General features: G+C 37.9%; 1 protein-coding gene across 1 annotated transcript in view; it reads left to right on the top strand.

Annotated features, from left to right (window-relative positions):
• LOC117418112 (uncharacterized) overlaps positions 1–19739 on the top strand; it is a 48231-nt gene that overhangs the window by 13849 nt on the left and 14643 nt on the right. Inside the window, exons 2-3 of the mRNA XM_034030718.3 lie at positions 6699–7504; positions 19134–19295. Of these exons, the coding sequence (XP_033886609.1) occupies positions 6699–7504; positions 19134–19295 (968 nt within the window). The remainder of the gene's footprint in view (positions 1–6698; positions 7505–19133; positions 19296–19739) is intronic.

Below are 19739 nucleotides of genomic sequence, written 5' to 3'. Positions count from 1 at the left end.
AAATTATTCCCATTTTCAAGCAAGATTCAATACCAGGGGTTGAAACACTTTGGTTTTGGTCTCCGTCTGATGTGTGGGGTCTATAGAAATAGTAAAAGTTAATCGTCAAACGTTTCGACTACAAGTCTTTATCAGTGTCTCTGACGTTCTTTGCAGATAGAAAAGAAAGGGTTGAGTGAGGGGTATTGCAGATGTCCGTGTCTTTATATTGAGTGGATCGGGTGATGCTGTAGGTACAGTGCCTATAGAAAGTCTACACCCCCTTTCAAAATGTTCACCTTTTGTTGCCTTATAGCCTGGAATTAAAATGCATTAAAATAGTTTTTTTTTTAAATTTATCTACACATCCTACCCCACAACTTACAAGTGAAAAGAATATTCTAGAAATTTATAGAAAATTAATTAAAAATAAAAACTGAAATAGCTTGGTTGGATAAGTGTCCACCCCCCTTGTAATAGCAATCCTAAATTAGCTCAGGTGTAACCAATCGCCTTCAAAATCACACACCAAGTTAAGTGGCCTCCACCTGTGTTAAATTGTAGTGATTCACATGATTTCAGGATAAATTCAGCAGTTCCTGTAGGTTCCCTCTGCTGGGTAGTGCATTCCAAAGCAAAGACTCAACCATGAGCACCAAGGTGCTTTCAAAAGAACTCCGGGACAAAGTTGTTGAAAGGCACAGATCAGGGGATGGGTATAAAAAAATATCAAAGGCCTTGAATATCCCTTGGAGCACGGTCAAGACGATTATTAAGAAGTGGAAGGTGTATGGCACCACCAAGACCCTGCCTAGATCAGGCCGTCCCTCCAAACTGGATGACCGAGCAAGAATGAGACTGATCAGAGAGGCTACCAAGAGGCCAATGGCAACTTTGCAAGAGCTACAGGCTTTTATGGCCAAGGCTGGTCAAAGTGTGCATGTGAAAACAATATCCCAAGCACTCCACAAATTTGACCTGTATGGTAGGGTGGCAAGGAAGCCATTACTCAAGAAAGCCCACCTTGAATTCCATTTGAAGTATGCAAAAAAACTCCTAGGAGATTGTGTAGCCATGTGGCAAAAAGGTTGGTGGTCTGACAAAACAAAAATGGAACTTTTTGGCCTAAATGCAAAGAGTTATGTTTGGCGCAAACCCAACACAGCACATCACCCAAAGAACACCATATCTACTGTGAAGCATGGTGGTGGCAACATCATGTTATGGGGATGTTTCTCATCGGCAGGGACTGGGGCACTTGTCAGGATAGAAGGGAAAATGAATGGAGCAAAGTACAGAGAAGTCCTTGAGAAAAACCTGCTGCCCTCTGCAAGAAAGCTGAAACTGGGACAGAAATTCACCTTTCAAAATGACAACGACCCAAAGCACACAGCCAAAGCTACACTGGAGTGGCTAAGGAACAAAAAGGTAAATGTCCTTGAGTGGCCCAGTCAGAGCCCTGACCTAAATCCAATCGAAAATTTGTGGCATGACTTCAAGATTGCTGTCCATCAACGCTCCCCAAGGAACTTGACAGAGCTTGAACAGTTTTGTAAAGAAGAATGGTCAAATATTGCCAAATCTAGGTGTGCAAAGTTGGTAGAGACCTATCCCAACAGACTCACAGCTGTAATTGCTGCCAAAGGTGCTTCCACCAAGTATTAACTCAGGGGGGTGGAGACTTATCCAATTATGATCTTTCAGTTTTGTATTTTTAATATATAATTTTTTCTCAATAAAAACTTTTTTCCCCTTAACAGTGTGGAGTATGGTGTGTAGATAAGTGGAAAAAATCCTCATTTAAATGCATGAAACTCTGAGGCACTGACACAACAAAATGTGAAAAACGTTCAAGGGGGTGTAGACTTTCTATAGGCACTGTATATCATCTGTACCTATTATTAAACAAAATAGTGTTGGATTTAGAAATACTAAAAGAAACGTACGACGTTCAGTGATAAACGCTGAAAAAATAAATCAAGTCAAAGTGTTTGTCTTAGAACGGGTTCTCTGAAAGTTACTGGGTTTGGATTTTATAAAGAACCATTCCTATACAATGGATTCATTAAAAAAAAAAAACTACATAGATTGTGGCAAAGATGGCTCGTAGATGACATCAGACCAGGAAATTAATCTAAACAAACAACGTACTGGCAGGTTGAATGAGCCACTGGCTGCGCTCAGTATTTATTTTAACAGTATTTCAAATAACAAAAGAAAACGGCACGATGGCCAAAATAAACAAACACAAACAAACAAAGGATACGAGTACCTTCAGTTTGGTTCAAATTAAGTAGCATTTGTTTGGTTCCTTTGTAGGTTACATGCAACATGTCTCTTTCTAACTCAGTTTAACACACTACCTGTGCAGCCAAACTGCAGGTCGTTTATATTATGGCTGAGGGGTTAACTATTAATTATCTTATTACACCTCAGTCATGGTCTGCACAAGTTTCATAATCTGCGTGCCAGCCAGTTCAACCAGTACAGTATCTGACAGTCACGAATTCTTACTAGGTATTTTTTAAAATAACAAAACAATAACAAATAATGGCAGATGGCACCTCGCTCGTCCTGCCAAATATAATACATACTAATACCAGCTTTTCTGCCGTCATATATAAAATACATAAATCATAATAATAAACACATACAAAATAATACAAGACATGCACAGGGGCCGGTAGTACCCCGTCACACACACCCATTAGGGTTTCTCTAATTTATATTTGATAATCACCCTTAATGCAGAATTTACATACATCTTGAGAATTACTTTTAATAAAGAAATGTTTATGCTTACAGCTAGTTTCAATTTTCGTAACCCATATTTATATATGACTGGAACTAGAAATTAGTGTTTTTATAAGGGTAATCTAATTGAATGGTTTGCAAACAGAAAGTAAAATGGATAGTGTTTGAAAGTGGAGCAATTATATGTGAAGTATAAATATGGCTTGAGGCTTAAACCATCCCACTGTAATTAACAACCTCAATGACACTCTGGCATTCGCAACACGCCACTAAAGCATGGGGAAATAATGACATCCTGACATTCATTCCCTCCCAGTGAAGCAGTCTATTTACTATCCTCTTAGTATACTGTAAATAATGATGTTATCTTGCCTTGGCAAAAACATGGAAATACAACTCCAACGGGTTAGTGTTTACATTACTTCCCTATCTTGGTAGTTTTCTATTGTGTAGCTCTTTGGTTTTAGGGCCCAGGGTACATTCTAACTGCTAGAATGCTGTTTCAGAGCAGAAGACATCTTTCTACAGGAAAGGTGAAGGCAAGTATGTAGGTCATCAACAACACAACTCTGTGGTATGTGGTCAGGAACGTGGCAATGTATAACACAGATAATGCCAAAAATGGGTGTGACATTTAATAAAATGTGTTAGGCGGATGCTCTAGAGGCGTGCCAAACACAATTCAAGCACAAAATTCGGACTAAGTCCCAATTAAGTACATGAGTAGACAGGGACGTGGGAAGTGGAGGTGCTGGAGGTGCAGTAGCACCCCCACATGCCGAGGGAGGGACTGGCAACTTTTCTCGTTAACTTTAGTTTATGAATGAGCATTTGCACTGCCTAAAAGAAAGTCATGTTTCAACTGTTTTAACCAATTAGTATTGCCGTGTGGGTGCTGGCATTTAGTGTTTGAACCAATTAGCACTAAGCATTGCTATGCCAGGGCAACATTCATTGTTCCAACTTATCACTGATAGTATCAGCACCAAGCACTGTCATGCGAGAGAGTCAGCGTTTACTCACAAATATGTCCTGACCTAGCAGCTGGTTTTGCTGTGATATGATATGTTAAACAATGTGAGATGCCAAAACATTAGAAATTAATCTCTGTAATTTCCAGAACCACATTTAAACAGTCGAGAACAAAGGATATTGAACTGTTAACATGTGTCAATATAACCTTCCTGCATTTCTTTTTACTAGTAGTAAGGACCAGTCCACGTTCTTTATGCCACTTATTTTAATTTAATTAAAAAAAAATCATACTTATTTTTAGTGGAGCTGTCTTCTCTGTCATGTTTTTATATATTTTTTATTCACTATGCCCTTTTGTGACTGGTACTTCAACACAGGCCAGTGAGGCACGATAATTTCCATTAGTAGGCTCATACTAATACTATATTTGGAATTTGAGACTTTTTTTTTAGTATGGATTCAAGTAGAAAGTGACATTTTATGTTTCTGGTAAAAACTCAGAAGAGACGTTCAATCGTTAAGGAAGGCAGATTAACAAGGTAAATTTGTTAATCTGCACCCCTTTTAATACAAACACATAAGATAATTAATACTTCAAGTCGTTTCTTTGTTAATTCTACGTTTTTGTTATTTGTTAAGTTTAACAAGCTGTGTGTATCTATTTTACGAGCGGTGTGTAGTAGTGACTACATCCTCCTTACAGTGAGAGGAAAGCCACCAGTTTTCATTAAAGGAATGTTGAGCTACAAAATATTTGAGCTCGATTTAATCCAGCCCATGGTTAAACGATGCTAATTACATCTTTAAAGACAGGTAGAGAGAACAGAAATAAATGTAACAATCTACCAACCCTATATTAATGAGTAACAGTTGCTACCAAATGACAAGCAGTCATGCACTGCCTTTAAAATTGTAACTTTGTTTCCCAATGCGTCCACACAACGAATGTACGAAAGGCGGAACTTTCCTGATTAGCATTGGTGTCTGTAACATGTTTTCAAGTCTTATCTGTTACGAGAGACCAGCGCAATTTACAATGTGTGAATAGACCTATTAAACGTGTCGAATAGAATGAAAGCATTTTAGTGCCGAAGATTAATGTATTTTATTTGTATTTATTTTAAAAAGACATCTAAGGACACTACATCTAATTTGCAACGTAGTTAATACCTTGTCTTGTTGCTTTGAATCTTACATAAATATTTTTACACTTTGTGCCGCTGTGTCTTATTCCTTATGAAACTCACTTGGTCTGTGTATATTTTGATGGTGAAATGCACACAAAATGACTATTTTGTATATATTTAAATATTGCCCGAAGGTGCCTCCCCACCCCCACCCCCTACCGCCTACTGTTCTCAAATAACAGAGTTTTCCTTTATAATAACCATATGTCATCATTTGTCTACGATGCAATTTTATTTAAGACACCTTTGGAATAAGTACGATAGGATTTCAGTTTGCCAGTATGAAACCAATTGGTTCATCGAATTGAATGAAATTTGGTTCAAACGGGTACTTAATTTCAATTGAGTTCGGCACGCCTGTGGAGCATCCATCTGAAACTGTCCTTACTTCTCTCCTTTGACCTATTTTTAGCTGCATACTTTTATCTATGTGTAGCACCATGAACAAGCCCCTTCACAGCCATTCCGATGTGACGACAGCTTTGTTCAATCTGGTGGTAATAATAATTATTAACAGAATCGCTGTCCTGCTTTTAGTTATGGTTTTCACTTCATCAAGGTGATACGGGCACTGTTGAATGATGTGGGCCACTCATTTCTGCTTGTTAAGGGTTAAGCCCTTTAAAGCAGTGATAGAACAAAACTATTACAACCAAAACTGTGAATAGGGTGTAGGGCCACCTTGAGGAACAAAGGCACTGATTCAGTATGCAATGGAGAGATACCTGGCCTTTACCTTAATGATTAACACCTTGAATTACAGTTACCTTTTCCAGTGAGTAAAAACAATAAAACAGACATCTGTATGGTCCATTTTATTTCCCATTGTGACTGAAACTTACATTTACAGAATACTATACATGACACAGGTCCTGCTGTATTTGCATATAAGTATGTGTTACATATAACTGTCCTACTCCTTCATACTGTATGTTACATGCTTTTTATGTGATGCACAATACGGTCATCGCCAGGCTTAAGTAAAGGCAGAGGTTATCTGAGGAGGCTAAACTCATGTTCATTTCTAATCTCCTGATAATCTTAATAGCTGGATTAGAAGGAAAAGGTGGTACCGTACTGTATTTCCAAAAAAGAGAATTAACAGTAAAGTTCATAACTCAGTTATCGCAATGACTGCTTTGGGCAGCTAGTGCAGAAGCTCCAGTTCTGCTTACTTTAGCTCATAAAGTATTGTCTTTGTCCAACATTGTTATCAGGGTTGTGAGTTCTCTATGCATCTCTTGCTTTTTCTTAGTCTCTCCAGCCTTTTCTAATCAAAACTCTGAGGTGTTCCTCTCACTCTCTTTCAATAAACTCATCCCAGTGCTCTATTTTGTGCCCGTGGCAACTGTATTAATGGCCAACTGAATGTCAGTGACTTCAATTACCATCAGTTTCAAACAGCTACAGGCTCCTGCCACAGACACAACTACAGTACAGGGGAGAGGCTGCAGACTGAATTACCTCTATTTCCAAACCCAAAATGCAAAATACAACCAATGTACAATATGCATTCTGTGCTGGGTCTACATACCTCGCCACAGCCACTCTTACATTTTTAAATAAACGGTATCTATAGGACCTCAGTTTGTTTGTTTGTTTGTTTGTTTGTTTGTTTAGAAATCAACAGTTTTTAAGATTAATAGCAAAACGTTGCCCAGGTCAGGTTTATTTATTTGGTTGCATTTCAAATACATTTGAAAGAAGAAAGAGTGATTCTGTACTTCTCTAAATCCAACCAAGCCAGTAGGAGGTTCTGTTCTTTGTGGCTATAGTAATCTCTTATCTCTGTTTCGTTGGCAGGGAAAAAGGATATGCCGTTGGAGAGCGAAGTGGTGCTGACCAAGATGAAGATCCTAACGAATAACATCCAAGCAGAGTTTGTGAGTGCTGAAGAGTCTCTCGCCAACGACTCCATTGCAGAGTCAGACATGCCCTCAGAGAGCCACGAGGAGCCGCACTCTCTACCAGGGCAAAGTCAGAACAAGCCCGGCTATTTGACACCATATTCTGACCTCAGCACTGAGGAATCCAAATGCAGCAGGCTGTCCAAGCTGTTCAAATTTGAATCGGAGGACTCTGGTGTGGAGCTGCCTAGTGGAGCCAATTCCCCGTCTACTCCTACAGGCTCGGAGCAGAGCTTCGTAGTCCACAGCAGGGGCTCCTCTTGTGATTCTGGGGATCTGAGCACTTCTCCTGCCTCCGGTCCAGTCATGGACCACATATTCCTGCTCAGCAAGTGCCCAGAGATGGAGGAGACAGACAATTCTGTTCAGCAAGCAGTCAGGGAGAAGAATATGGAGTCCAGTGAGCCTCCAAGCTCTGAAAATACCCCAACTGACTTCACTGAACGCCAGAAAACAGGTGGTTCTTTTTTTAACCACAGCCATGAGAACATTGTTGAGGAGACAGACAAGGATGTGGAAGAGGCTTCTAGACTGGAGGTTCCTACAGAAATTCCCATTGATGATACCAGGCCAGTTAGCAGTGGATTCAGGGAGGCTTTTGATGATATGACGGAAGGTGATCTTGAGGAACAGCGGTTACAGAAGTATTCCACTAGTGACAGTCTGGATGAATACATGGACGAGTGCTGTAGGTTAAGTGAGGTAAGCAATAAGAGCATTTACTGCATGTATGCAATGTACTATATATATATTAGAGAGTGTTAGAGAGAGTGTTGTAGTTCCTATCAGCTCTGTGTTGATTGTAGAAAGTGAGATAAACACTACAAAGCCTGCCCAGAAAACAGAGTTGTTATTGTGATTAACGTTCAGCTGTTTCTGTTTTTTATAACCTTTTTTTTCATCCTAACTTAGTCTAGTTTCCTTAAATGATTCAGTGAATCCATTAAAGACACTAACCCACACACAACAAAATACTTTTTGTTTTATAACCGGGTGTACTCTTATTTAAGCATGTGATATATTTTGAATGTAAGTTGCAGTGTCAAATTAAAAAAAAAAAAATTCTTAAGGTGTTACTGAACATCTTGCAAAGTTTTCAAGTGTTACATTACCTTTGCTGTGTCCCGTGTTGCCCGTATTGCAGTGTTATATTTATAAACATATTGCCAAATCCTTTGACATTTTTAATCACAAATGGTTCATAAATCAACTGTGGAATACTTTTCTTGACATTTACACAGGAGAAAGAAAAAGAGCACCAGCATTGTTACAGGAGGTAGCATGAACTGGATTAGAAGGAAATCTATTGTTCTAGGAAAATGTTCTAGAGTAAAAACAAGTGTTGCGATATGGACAACAGCAACTTTTACTATGCAACACTGTGTTTTTCAGTCAATCATTTTGAGTCAAAATTTCTTATTCTCAGTGCTCCAAAACATTTAATTGAATTGTATTAGCATTCAGAATTGAATAATTATTGTCTTCAGTCTATGTCTTTCTTGTATAGTGAGTAGTGCAGTGTACAGCATTTAAATCAGCTACAGATGGCTGTAGTCACCCTTATGGAACAAAAATATATTTAAATATCTATTGGCATATATTGTATAGTACATTTTGTAATATACTACATTATATTTCTCATATATTTCAGTATATTTTTGTTCCATAAGGGCAAGAAAATGGATTCTGTGTGTTTACAATATAGATATAAAAATACAAAATGTGATTATCCAAATTGATTATTGGCTTATACAAACACATGTCATGACTCCTTAAATCAAATTGAACCTACTAACACAATTAGACACATGTTTTGACATGAAGTGTTTGTCAGTGTGTTTTATGTTATTGACGAATATCAGTGCAGCTGCGATTCTTATTGGAGGGTAAATATACAAATGCCCCACATGGAAGTCTACAGAAATATGGCAGTGTGGCTCAATAGATAAAAATATATTGAGTGTTTAATAGTTAGGATGGCTCAGTATACAGTAGTAAACTAGCTGTGAAATGCATTCAGCCCGCATGTGTTGTTCATGGTTTACTGCTCTCCGATGTGAATGAAAGACAGTGACAAGTCTTTTTATTCAGCTGCTCATCAAGCAGCACCTATTCATCTGAACTGAATGAATCTACAGATGCTGTCAGTCATTTCTAATGAACCCCAACCACCTTGTGGTCTGCCTCACAGAGACCTGCATCACCAACCAAGAACAGATCATTAGCAAGCTTTATCACACAGGTGTAAAATTGTTTGAATTACTCGCATATTTAGCCTGATAAAGACTCTTTCATATAGCTGCTATTGTTTGCAGAGTATTGGCTAGATTTCAAGCCCCCTCCTCCCTCTTCCTAACTCTTCATGGCTAACATTAACGTGTAGTGCTGACAGGAAAGTCGGCATACAGGCTTGTAAATTCAAGCTTTATCATCACTTGTCACTGAAGCTAATAAGGTAATTCCTCGTGGAGTAAAATGAAGCTCTGTTACCCATACGTTTGGGTTTCTTCAAACATGGTTGGTTCAAAGACTTTCTACAATCTGATTTTTTTTCAGCTTAGACAATTGACTTGGAGGGACACACAGATGCATTTTTGTTATTAAACCTGTCATTTACTCTGGCAGGCTATCAGTGCGGCTACTACAAAGTAAACAACCCCCCCCCCCCCCCCAAAAAAAGGAAAACAAAAAACAGTTACTGTACCTTTCCACCTCCCTTCATCTTTAGTGCCCAATAAATAGTAGAGCTTCATAAAACACAGTTAGATTTGTAAGTATTTTTATTAAAATATCTAAAAGTGTGCTATCTGTTGTTTCAGAGAAGTTTCCTACTTTTCAGCACTATTTGTGGAATTATAGAGGAATGTATAAACGAATAAACGAAAATAAACGAAGTGGTCATTTTGCTGCCTACAAGGATATTGAACTGTGGAACAAATTCGGTTTTGAAGTGTCAAAACCTTCTGGTACTGAAGTGTGTACTACATAGGCAGTAAGACATTCATGCAATAATAGGCTAGTGTAAATGCTCAAATGTTACATTATAAAGTTTAAACGATTTCATATGCCCCCCCCCCCCCCCCCCATACTTACACACACAGCACAAAAGCTACAGTTACATTAAGTGCAATTTATTATAAGCATTAAATAGTGCCAATATGTAGCCAATATGAATTTAACTTTTGTTAGCATTGTTATAAATAGCTTGAAGAAGCTTTATTTATATACATGTTGGCAGCAGAAATGGCCCCTACAAAAAACTAGGAAAATAGTTAGGCAGTCACTGTATCGGTTAGGCTTACACTATGTAATAGTAACAACCCTTACCCCCGTGATGATGTAATGCTTGAAAGTTGCCCACCAAAGCAAACACTGAACTGAAGAGTTGAGTCCAAAAAGACAGAGGCAGGGGGAGGTTGAAATGGCTGACTACCAACATCAGATTATCAACAGCAGATTATCAATAGCAGACTATCAATAGCAGACTATCAAGAACAGGGCAGGTGCTAGTTGCTTGATTACAGATTGGTTATAAGTAAAACCCGGCTCTACCCCATGTAACCTGTTGTCCACTGCAGCCGTCACACTAATACTAGTTTTTCATTACATGCTTTTTTTAAGAGCTCCTGCTGTTCTGAGATTCGCATTAGTTTCCACAAGAAAATTATAGAAACAAGTGGCACGTCTATATTTTTAACCACAAAATGTTTTTTAGCCCACAATACAATAGCTTATACAGTAGGGTGCTAAATTCAGTCAGGGTTTCCTCATTTAGCACTGTACTCGTTATTCTAAACGCAACAGTTATGAACGATTAAAGAAAGTTATTCAAGATATTAAAGCATCACAGGTGTTGAGTACAAATCAAAGTCCACTTAATATTCTGTGTTCAGTTCTTGTCTCCTCAATACAAAAAAGACATTGGGCCATGGAGAGAGTCCAGCAAAGAGCAGCCTGGCTAATCCAAGCTTAGAGGAATGGAGGTTGAGGGCACTGAATTTATTTACCCTTGAACAAATAAGAATTAGGAGGTGCTTGATTGAAGTCTTAAAATATGAAAAGGACTTGACCAACCCTAGCCAACACTTCAGATGCAGCATAGAAACCAGGACCAGAGGAAGCTGGAAATTAAGTTTAAGATTTAGGAGAGAGAGTAGGAGACGTTTCTTTGCACATATAAGATATGGAATAGGTTACCCAGCCATGTTGTTGATTCTCAATTATTGGGATCCTTTAAGACCAGACTTGACAGTTTCGAGATCAACCAGCTAATGCGAACTGGGCAAACTTTGATGGGCTTAATGACCTATTCTAGTTCGTAGATATCCTTCTGTTCTTATGTAAATGTGAATTTTCTTAAAGCATTGCTAAAAATTTAGTTTTATTTCATGGTGAATCATGTAGGGCCTTCTAAAAATGGCAGAGAAAGTTTAACCAGTGTAATAGCTTTCCACTGTTTATAAACATGAATGATTGTCTGGTATGAATTACCTTAGAAGAAAAGTAATTTAATCATTCAACTTTCGAAATACCAGGTGGAATTCCATACAAAAGCTCAAGCCGAGTTGTGTAAACAGAAAATATGTGATTAATCACTGATGTGGTATTGGATTTCATCACAGCGGCCAGTGGGATCAGTGGAGAGGTTTGAAGATATGGGTCATGTACCCTACAATTTGAGTAAAAAAAAAAAATTGACACTTTGTTTTCAGCCAAGGCCAGCACAAAAATGCATGTAGGTATAATTGTACAGCAATTGTACACTCAAACAAATAAAAACTCCCACAGGGCAAAAAGCAAACAGCTACAGCAACAATAGGAATTTCAATCCCCAACATAACTAATCAGTGTTCATTGACAGAGTGAGATGCTAGAGTAAGTCAAGTTACAACAATACCTGCTGCCTCTCCTTTTACACAGGAATACATTCTGCACATTTTCTGTAACCCTAATATGCAAAGTGGGTAGGGCAATATGGAAAATATACAACAATTTCAAAAGTCCCAATGCGGTATACAGTATAAAACAATTAATAGCAGTCAGTAATGCTAGAATAACAAAGTTTGGCCATCCTGATAGTAGTTTTGTCTATGAATAGCCCCAGCCCATGCTAATGGTAGTAAATGACCTCAATTATTGTTCTTTAATTTTCCCCTCTATCGTATGACTCTTAGCAGGTGTGTCCTGTCAGCTTTACATCAGCACACAACCCATTTCCTTCTATACACATTTTGGCAAACACACTTTGGAAGACAATTACAATACAACTGGTGGATGCATCAACACCAATGTAGTTGGTTCATCCAGTAAGATGTGGCAATGACGCACCATTCTATTGGAATGCAATAATATACTATATCATAGTTAATTGGATGACAAGGAAGGAAATCCAGCAGCTGTTTCAAATCTTTAGTTTAATGTGTAGGCGAATGGGATCTATGACTTGCGTGGCATTGTTTCAATAATTAATAAAGAGACGAAGGCCCAGTCGAATGTTCAACAGCATGCGTTTGTCTTTACAGTATTTAGTGTAGAAACACAGCTACTTCGATTAATTGAATAGACCCCTTGTGAGAGACTCTATGTACCATAATATTATGGTCAATTGTATATTTAAGTCATTATTTAGTTAAAAGTACACAGGAAATACACCTTTAGTTTATAATTGAAAGTTTTGTTCCTCATGAATATAGATTGGAAAACCTAGTAGCAAGATTTGTGAAAAATTTGGTGTCAGTAGAAATTGAAGACAAGGTAAAATGTACCCTGCGAGTCATTCAGATTTAACTCACGCTTTATCTAACAGTGTTTCATTGAAGGAGAGTGGATAATCAAAGACGGGCAGAAGGCATAATCACTGAGAGTGAAAGTTCTAGGTTTTTGTACACTTTCCTCACTGATAGATATATCTTGAGTTACACCTTTAAAAACATTTTCTGTTGATGATTCTTGAAAATCAATATCATTTTTTGTTTTTTAAATTGAAATATGTTGTAATGTTTTGAATTATTTGGAGCACAAAAAAGCTTTTAACACCACCACACATTGAAACACGAGATAAACCCCAGACAGCTTATTTATACTGAACACAAAAAAAAAACAGTATTTGAACAAAGGCAATAATATAACAATAATATAATATATACCCTTCGTTCACTGTTTAATTTTAGAAATTTTAAAACAGTTTGTGTGGAGTTCGAGAAGTTGCCTTAACCGATACCTTGAAAAAACATATAGCGACTAGAGAGGTTATACAATACATTTGTGTAAGAAACTACATTCTCTCAGAAAACCCTTGTAAACTAAAATAAGCAAAGCTTACTAAAGTACTATACAGTAATGATTATTTTCTTTGTAAATAGCACTATAAATTGTATTTATTTTCCCTCCAGTACCTATGTTGCAATAAACACTATCGCTGTCACATGGTGTGTTTTTTTTTACTTAAATCTTAAAGCATTTTCCTGTAACTGTGTCACATTTTGCTTCATTCCTTACCAATAGTCAACTGAAGGTAATAGACAGAAACAGAAATAGGAATTGGAATTTTTAACTAAGAGTGAGGAGGGAGGGGGAGGATGTGAAGGGCGTTGTCAGGATGACCCTTTCCCTTCAACTTGATTCTTGGGGCGGGGGGCCCTAAGGAAGACTGATGAGAACTCTCTGCTCACACGTCACTTGCAGAAAACACTGGAATTTCTGCAAAGCCTTATCATCGACATGCTGATGCTCAGTCCCAGAAATGTATTTCCCCAATGATATCACGTATGTGCTACACAGTTACAAATTAAAATTCAGTGAGGCCTGTTTTTAACATTAACTTGGACATTTTTCGGTACTTGTGGTGTATTTTTCTCTAGTAAGTTCCCATTTCAAGTATTAACTGATTAATACACATCTGTCACAGTTCTACAGCATGTGCCATGCAATATGGTGTTTAGAGCTGTCAAGCCTTTTTGGCTTAAAGAGCCACACGACCTGCAGTAGGCCCTTAAAGAGCCACAAAATCTCAAACACAAATAGATTTTTGACTGGAACCTTAATTAGGTTTTGTTTACTTAATCTGACTGTATAGAAGAACTCATAAACAGTCTTAATAATTACCACCTCTAATTCACTGATCCACACTCCTCAAATACTACGTGACCACATGATTGCCATTCACTTCATTCACAATGCGCAAATTTACATTGTAAACCTTTATTTAAAATAAGCCTGCTTGCCATAGAATTCCCAGGGTCAGTTCCCAAGCCTTGATCTTGCCAGGGGGTGGCTGTCATTGATTCTTTTGGAGGAGAGGAGGTCGGATTCCTGTGATTGTGTGGCCATTAGAGTCAGAATTTGCAACTGCTGTAAATGGCCAGTGTGGCAAGCTATAGACTTTCCAAAACAGCACAAACACAAAGGAGAATCAATCATACCGTCCACTTCTCAATAGACTCTACAGACCATTCTGGGGAAAAGATCCTGCGTCAGATTTCCACTCCCTACTTCAATGAGGAGATGTCACGTATCCCTCCAGAACAATTTCAAGAATTTGGTTGCTCAGGGTGGCCCTACACCCATTGTTGTGGCAGGTGTCTCCTGAATATAAATAAAATCAGGAGCAAAAACAGGATCAAAGTTAAACAAAATTCAATTCACATTCAGTGTTGGGGAAGTCATTTTTAAAACTCAATACGTTACAGTTACAAGCTACTTGAACACAAATGCTACTTGTTACAATAATTTACTACTTTGACAAAAAAAACTCCGACTAGTTACAGTTACAAATAATTACTTCTCAGGCACAGTTTACATTTTACAGAGATGTTTTTTTTCTGTTTGGTCAGGTTGAAACCTTACTCTTTCTCTGACACCATTTTCTAGCAAGATGGTATAAAAAGCCCATTCATGTGACATGCAAGGTTTGACTTGCACTGTTGATGCACTTCTGTGTTATGCATTAGCTGTAGTCCTTTTTAATGTAACTAAAAGTAATTGTTATTTTTTCACATACCATATATAGCATTTCCACATTTTTTACCTCTCTGAAAAAGGAACCGTTACAGAAAAATGTAATCGATTACAGTATTGCGTTAATCTCCAACACTGTTCACATATAACAACTTGAAAGCTAAGAATGGTTCTTCCAGATTATCAGTGATCAGGAAAGGAAACCAAAGGGAACTGGAAGCTTTAGAAACAGCTTCCCTGCCTGTTTCACAACTGACCAAAAGATTGAAACCAGAAACCAAGTGAGAACAGAATTCCACACACAATTCTCATTAGACATCTCGTCATGTTTCTCTCCATTGTTCGGAGTTGGTTTCCACGAACTGCTTGTCACGGGGCTGAACGGACAGGAAGCCACATGACTTGGGCCATATGGAATTTGTGCTTTGGGAAACCAACCTGGTAGCACTTCCTGCTTTTGTTTGGAAATCTTTGGAATGCAATCATTATATAAATATTTGTTAAAATACCCCCTTTTGTTCTATTCTAAGAACATCTGTGGTGTAATCATTAACAGTTTAATACCTGTACCTTTCTTAAGCATGCGTTGTTACAACGTATTTGTGGTCTATTTTAATAATACAAACATTGTATACTGGCTTATCTGTGGTGTTATCTTAGGTTCAATTGAGGTGGTACTTTAAATATTATTTCACAAATCAGTATGACTAGGTAGGACAATTGTTCTTCGTTTTACCCACAAAATATAGTTTTTTGCCATGGTGATTGTCAAGAATGTGTTTTCTGTAGTGTACAGGCTTTCTTATTGTTGTGATTCATATATACAGTTTGTCACACTTTATAGTCAGAATCAGAACCTGACTACATATGCAGGTGCCTGTCTGTCTTTCTGTCATGCTTACATTTTTCTAGACAACTGCTTATACATTTGTGATGAAACTTGGGAAGTACGTTGCTTACTACCAGTGCTTACTGGTTCCAGTAAATGATTGATGCCCGAAAATAGTAAATGATTGATGCTAAAATGAAATGCTGACAAAGACGACAGCAGCAGTGCATCGACTACAACTGTGTGTTGAAATGAGATAAATGCATTACTGTACCTATTATATGTGTAACTAGAAGTTCAGTATACAAATACAATGTGAATTTGTATAATTATTATTTAAGAAAATCTATATTTTAGTGGCACTCTGGTGTCTTCAGATTTTACACTGCACCGCTGTTTAGCACAGGTTTATCAGTGTTTGTGGTCAAGCAAGTAGGAAAACTGCAGAAAACAGACACAGACATATTGAGGAGATTTTGGAAATTTCACCACGTTTAATAATATGTCCAAGCAATATCTGAGCCATCCTGTCTAATGGGGTGTCTTCCTTGTAAAGACAGGGAGTCTGATTGATTCCAAGCTTCTCTTCTGCAAAGGCAGACTAATGTTTGCCATTAACCTCAAATACTCTCAACGCATTCACTGAAAGCATGTGCAAATTAGTGCTGCCCCAGAAACCAGGATAGTATACCACTATACACTAGACATTAGTTATAAAACTTTACATCAAAGCACAGTGTACAGGATTCACTGTAGGGATATGTCCCCCATAATTGTTCCATTCACTGTCAACTGTAATTGATAAGACCATCAAAGATGCCACCAAAATAAACCAACAATGACTTCAGATAACCCCCTTTTCACTTGTATTTTAAGGGGTCAAGAAATCACTTCACTGTGATCAATTATATAGTTTAAAGTTAAGGCCCTGCTATATTTTCATACAGTAAATTCAGTAATATACACTCAATTACTAAGTTTAGATAAGAAACATGAGATACAAACGAGCCATCTGGCCCATCAAGTCTCATCTGGTTCCAGTAGATGATTGATGCCTGAAACTAAACAATGTGGCTTGGTCATCCTTTCCATACGCTCACCACGCTCCTTGTAAAAATTTTCCTCCTACCCTCTGTCCCAAAACTGTCTACACTACATTTAAAAAAAAAAAAAAACTTCAATAAGGTCTCCTTACACTGCTTTGTTTTCATAACTCTGTGGCAATGTGGTTAACAGTGTGCAGGTGCAGGAATGCAGCAGTGATCGATGAAAAGACAGACAACGGTAATCCAGGTGCAATGTTATTTATTTTTATAATCCAAAGTCTGATGACAAAACGGAAGTAAACAATAACAATGAGAAACAGGCAATACAGCGGTGTGTATTGCACTGTTTTAATCCACGGGTTGGTCCCGAAATAATAGTCCCAATCTTATACACCCACACGTAACACAAAACACAAGTCCGCAGTGAGTGCTAAAGTGCTTGTGGTGTAAATACAGTTATTCGTGAAACAAAGTGAAGAGTAGTCTGGGTTTGTGCCGGCCTCTGGCGACAGCTCCAGATCGTGTCAGCCGTCTAAATAACAACAAACAATATATTTAATAATGACAAAACAAACAAAACACTCATGATAATAACACACGTCTTTCCTTCTGGTTCAGCGTAACCATAACAAGGAACAGATCACTTCGCTACACCCCCTTTTGTACCGTCAATCATGACCCCTTGGTTAACTAGTGCAACTGCTCCTCCAATCCGCGGCTGCCACGTCGTTTCCCTTCCAGGTCGATGATTTAGTGTATCGTAGCTCCACCACCTTTCTAGATGATTGACTTCCTTCTAACCCTGGGAATGAATTGTCTGGCCATCCAGTCCAGGGTACTCTGTTCCCTTCACACAGTGCCCTCACAGGTCGGGAGAGAGATTTATCACCAATAAATTTATCTCTGTCGCAAACTCATACCTTTTACGCTTGGGATTAGTATGGTTGCTCTTCGCTGGACTCTCCAGGGCTGACAGTGATTCATGTCTGTTTTGTTCAGGTAGAGAAATGTTTAGATTTTAACTCTTTCATGCATGGCGACCAATATGGGGACAGATCCAAAAAAAAAAAAACATTCTTCTATCTTTATATGGGCACATGTGGAAGACTCAAATGCTTGATGACCTCGTATGAGGATGTTATTTCTTCCCAATATAAAGCAATTGAAAAAAAAATTTAAAAACATTTTTTTTCAGGTGTTTTCAATATTTCATACATGAAAGGGTTAAAACCCTGTTTGACATTTCCCTTGATAAAGAGGGTCCCGTTTTTAGGGAGTGGGGTCAGTTGTCATTGTTTTGATTAATCTCACCCAGTATTGCACCACAGTTCTTAAATTCAATGCAAAGAAAGTGGTGGGGAGTGAGTTTGTGAATTATGTTGCATAATGTGCTGCATGCCTGTCTCATAGAACACAATGCTGGTTTTGATTAAACACATTTTTTGGTCCAGAAGCTGTAAAACATTGGCAGGCAGCTGGAATTTGTCAGTGTAGGACTTCAACCTGCCTTCTAAAGATATCATGCTTTACTGTGTCCAGCTGTATTGAAGTTACTCTTCCAGAAAAGGTTGAAAAACACAATTTGGATACTATTATACTAGTGATTATCCTTCAGAATCCCGAGCGCTATTAGCAGTTGCAGACCACAACAGCAAAGGCAACACAATGGGTTTGGAACAAATATTGCACACTGATACTGACAAGGAACTGCAATGGATTACTAGTGTGTATGGATTCAAATCAATGTGATACTTGTGGTGTCTTGTCTTTTCCATGTCCATAAGCTACATTGGTCTCAAATGTGCAGTTTTGAAAGAAACACATATTACAGCAAACACGTATTTTCATTTTAAAACATATATTTCCGGTACTACATTAGATTAAAGGAAGTTCTCATTTTCCAAGCCTTACTCTCAGGAAATCTGTTACACTTCTATTTGGTAATTTCACTCAGCAGTGTTTTCTGTGTGTTGTTACTGGCTGAAAGCATGTCAGTCAATATGGGTAAGCAGCTGGTTGGTTAATGATAGGAAATAAGCGGTTGGGTAGGGAAATGACCAAGGAAGTACAACGCAATCTGAAAGCATGTTTTGCAAACATAGATTCCTTTAACCGAGTGTTTTACCAGATAGCGTGTTTTAAAATAAAAAAAAATACGTGTTTTCTGTAACATGTGTGATACCTTTAAAATGAACAGACGTGCACAACAGGCATGATTGATGGAATTATGTTGTAAGCGACAATCGCTTTAAAAAGCATGTGTGCCAGTTCTCCACCATTACCCCAAGTACTGAACTGTTGTACTGCCGTTGTGGTTGACGATTTTGTTACACTAATTGTAGCTAACAAATTAGTTCCACAGATGTTCTCTGCTATGCACATACATTCATTATACTGAATTAAACACTATTTAGCTATTAGAAGCGCAAGACAGGTAAGATTTCTGAAGTTATTTTGTTAGCTACAGTTACTGTAAGGCTGATCTCTTGTGTGGTTGCAGGTAAACCAGGGGAAGGTGAAGGCGCTCGGCTCTGGCCTGGGATACCTAGAGCATATCTGCCAGCTCATTGAGAAGATCGGCCAGCTCCAGGAGCACAACCTCAAACTCCAGAAACAAATCTGCGGCCTACACAAAGAGAGCAGGATGAAGCAAACGAAGGAGGTAGGAGTTGCTTTAACAGTCTCACTGCCATGAAAAATACGCCAACCTACCTGTGATGGTAAAAAATAGCAACTTTAAGAATTTCGATGTTATCAATTGTAATGGTTCGGCATCTTAGTCCATTAAATTGATTGTGTTATATAAAAAAAACACCTGTAGAAGCCCTAGAGAAGTGCACAACAGATAAGATTTTTAGGTATTTTTTTTTTAGCTACAATTACTTTAACTATACACATGTAAGAGTTAACATTTTGATACAATATATATATATATATATATATATATATATATATATATATATATATATATATATATATTTCTTGTTACCAGGGCTTTTACACATCAAACATGTTATCTTGAAAATATAACAAAGTAAAAGAATAATAAGAAATTGTCCAATATAGAGTGGGCCTGGTTCACCCAGCTTTTTTTCTTGAGGTTTTG

Source organism: Acipenser ruthenus, chromosome 13 (genome assembly GCF_902713425.1).
Source record: "Acipenser ruthenus chromosome 13, fAciRut3.2 maternal haplotype, whole genome shotgun sequence".
NCBI lineage: Eukaryota > Metazoa > Chordata > Actinopteri > Acipenseriformes > Acipenseridae > Acipenser > Acipenser ruthenus.
Note: the sequence above shows the minus strand (reverse complement) of the source record. Positions and strands in the feature narration are given on the sequence as shown.